Genomic DNA, 3807 nt, shown 5'->3' on the forward strand with positions numbered 1-3807 from the left:
GAGCTTGTTGATGGCCAGCCGTGGGCTTCTCCTGCCCCCTGCAGGACACAGATGGAACTACACTCCAGGTCAACGTGTGTGGCTGTGTCTGTGTGTGAGAGGCAGGGGATGAGGCACCAGAGCCCCTGTAACCACATTAACTTTTACTGTTCTCTTTACACACATCACTCACATGCCTGTCAATCACTTCCTCCCTCTCTGTCTCTCTCCAACATCACACACACACACACACCTCTTCTTCCACCTGTCGCTGCTGCCGAGAGAGACAGGAGCAAGGCAGAATGAAAAACAGTGTGTGTGTGTGAGAGAGAGAGAGAGAGAGAGGTAGAGAGAGAGAGAGAGAGAGAGAGAGAGAGAGAGAGTGAGTGAGAGAGAGAGAGAAAGCGAGAGAGAGAGAGAGAGAGAGGTAGAGAGAGAGAGAGAGGAGAGAGAGAGAGAGAGGAGGGGCAGATGTTAGTGATAAGGCAGGAACTCTTTTCAGCCAGCAGGGGAATTATCACTGAATTACTGATACGAATCAAGTCACTTCATTTCACCTCCACACACACAGTCCTGGGGAACAAGGCGTGGGGGGGGGGGGGGGGGCCGAGGGAAGGGGGGGGGCTGTAATCGGGGATAAAAGGAGGTCTAGAGGATGAGCTCAGAGAGTAAGACTGGTAGAAATGAGGGAGAGGGGGAGACAGAGAGAGAAAGTAAGAGAGAGAGAGAGACAATGAAGAGAAGAGAGAATCAGAAAAACAGAACACAGCAGTGCATAGACACACAAGCTGGGGAGTGTGTGTGTGTGTGTGTGTGTGGTTCGCCCTCTGAAAAATGCACCAGTGGAAAAAGAGAGAAAGTCAGCAGAACGCAATCAATGCAGCTACAATATGGGAATGTTTACACACACACACACACACACACACACACACACACACACACACACTGAGGGGAATGTTAAGCTGTTAAGTATTCATGTGTTTGCACAAGTGAACGTCATTAAACAAAAAATGCACATTTACATGTTAAATGCCCATCGCTATAAATGCAAAAAAGACTGAACCAAAAATCAGCAGCGATTGTGCAACAGCGAAGTGGTGACTGCTTATGATGCTCCGACGCTAAACGTTTACGGTAACCAGGGAAACACCAATCAGAGATTAAAAACAAACCTCACTGAGCTGGTCTGGACAGAAATAGGAATCTGAAATCTGAAGTGTATGTGCACTCAACATCTGACTAAAATCAACTCTAATCTGACACTGCTGTGCAACAGAGCGCAGACTGGATTATTCTGAATACATCAACTCTAATCTGACCCTGCTGTGCGACAGAGCACAGACTGGATTATTCCGGATACATCAACTCTAATCTGACAACGCTGTGCTACAGAGCGCAGACTAGATTATTCTGAATAAATCAGTATTAATCTGACACTGCTGTGCTACAGAGCGCAGACTGGATTATTCTGAATACATCAACTCTAATCTGACACTGCTGTGCGACAGAGCACAGACTGGATTATTCCGGATACATCAACTCTAATCTGACACTGCTGTGCGACAGAGCACAGACTGGATTATTCCGGATACATCAACTCTAATCTGACACGCTGTGCGACAGAGCACAGACTGGATTATTCCGAATACATCAACTCTAATCTGACACTGCTGTGCACAGAGCACAGACTGGATTATTCCGGATACATCAACTCTAATCTGACACTGCTGTGCGACAGAGCACAGACTGGATTATTCTGAATAAATCAACTCTAATCTGACACCGCTGTGCTACAGAGCACAGACTAGATTATTCTGAATAAATCAATTCTAATCTGACACCGCTGTGCTACAGAGCACAGACTGGATTATTCTGAATAAATCAACTCTAATCTGACACTACTGTGGCTACAGAGCGCAGACTGATTTATTCTCGCAAATGACAGGTTGAGGTAAAATAAAAGATGTTCGTGATTCCGACAGGCCGTGCAGGGAGGAATGTCAACGTGATAAAAGAATTTGCCATACGTGGCCATGAGACCGTGAATGTGAGAAAGTCTGAAGTCTGGGAAAAGTCCGACTGTTACTGTGAGAAAGTCTGAAGTCTGGGAAAAGTCTGACTGTTACTGTGAGAAAAGTCTGAAGTCTGGGAAAAGTCCAAATGCTACTGTGAGAAAGTCTGAAGTGTGGGAAAAGTCTGAATGCTACTGTGAGAAAGGCTGAAGTCTGGGAAAGGTCCGACTGCTACTGTGAGAAAGTCTGAAGTCTGGGAAAAGTCTGAATGCTACTGTGAGAAAGTCTGAAGTGTGGGAAAAGTCTGAATGCTACTGTGAGACAGTATACAGTGTGCCGGTCAGTGTGAGGTCTTGCTGTAATGGAAGGTTGTTTTATCTGGAACACCTCTGTATGAATACTGATAGAAAGACCAAACAAGACAGAACGCAGAAAGAATAGAGTTCTAAGGCAAGTTAGAGATACGGGACGGAATTTGATTCTTGACCTTGCCAAACAAAGCCAGTGTGTGTGTGTGTGTGCGTAGAGGGAATTTCAAAGGACTGTTTAAAACTGCATGGCTCAACAAGAGCAAAGGAAAATATTCAAAACGAAACAAAAAACAAACGTCACAAACAGGGTCCTAAAAACAGTACTTACAAAAAAATATCACAAAAATAGAGCTATGTAAAAAGGAAAAAAAAAAAAAAAAACATTTAAAATCTTAAATCTTAAAATCTTTTTTAAAAGCATAACTGGTGAATTTACGCTTGGAGGAAAACGGGGAAGACATCTGGAATAAAAACAATTCATATATTTTTAAAACATCTCATGTGTATTGCTAAAACGGGGGGGGGGTTGGATAGTTTCTCTGATAAAACTATGTACACAAAACCGTATTGTCTTCTTATCGACGAGATTTCGATGTGCAGGTGTGGCGAGTCTTTAAAACTCGTTTCCAAGTTCTGTTCTACAAAAACGATCAGATCTTGTGATCTATGAAAACACTGAGTGTGTGTGTGTGTGTGTGCGCGTATAATGCATGTGTGTGTGTGTGTGTGTGTATGTGGTGTCTGTGTGAACAATGTGTGTGTGTCTGTGAGCGTTTAGCTGTCTGGCAGTACTTTGGGAAGAGGTAGAGGTCTTTGCAGAGAGAGCTGGTGAACTCAGACATTTCTTTACAGCGATGGTGAGCTGATCCAGGAGCATAACCCTCTCTCTCCTTAATCCTCCCATTGACCTGGAGAGAGAGAGAGAGAGAGAGAGAGAGAGAGAGAGAGAGAATAAAATGCATTAGTAGGTGAGTGTTTGTGTGCATGTATATGTGTAAGGACGTGCATGTATGTGCATGCGTATGTGTATGTGTGTGTGTCTGTGTGTGTGTGTTATACCTGCACCAGTATGTCTGAGATGTGGGTGTCTTTGGCCCGCTGTCTGAGAGCTGTGTTCAGTGCGTGCGTGCGTGTGTGTATGTCTGTGTGTGTGTGTGTGTGTGTGTGTGTTATACCTGCACCAGTATGTCTGAGATGTGGGTGTCTTTGGCCCGCTGTCTGAGAGCTGCGTTCAGTTCCTGGATGTACCACGAGCCCTCATCTTAGTGTTCCTCATGGAAGCAGGTGCCTACAACACACACACACACACAGTCACACACACAGTCACACACACACACACACACACACACACAGTCACACACACACACACACACACACACACACACACACAGTCACAGTCACACACACAAACACTTCTTAGTACAGTCTCTTGAAAGTTTTACCTAAACACTGAAATCGTTCTTCCAAAGGTCTCAGGAGGTTTAAAAAAAAAAAAAAAAAGAACA

General features: G+C 44.5%; 1 protein-coding gene across 1 annotated transcript in view; it reads right to left on the reverse strand.

The window, feature by feature from the left end:
- Window positions 1-3471: 3471 nt before the first annotated feature.
- casp2 (caspase 2, apoptosis-related cysteine peptidase) overlaps window positions 3472-3807 on the reverse strand; it is an 8176-nt gene continuing 7840 nt past the window's right edge. Inside the window, 1 exon segment of the mRNA XM_030784871.1 lies at window positions 3472-3573. Coding sequence (XP_030640731.1) covers window positions 3472-3573 — 102 coding nt within the window.

Source organism: Chanos chanos, chromosome 9 (genome assembly GCF_902362185.1).
Source record: "Chanos chanos chromosome 9, fChaCha1.1, whole genome shotgun sequence".
Classification (NCBI taxonomy): domain Eukaryota; kingdom Metazoa; phylum Chordata; class Actinopteri; order Gonorynchiformes; family Chanidae; genus Chanos; species Chanos chanos.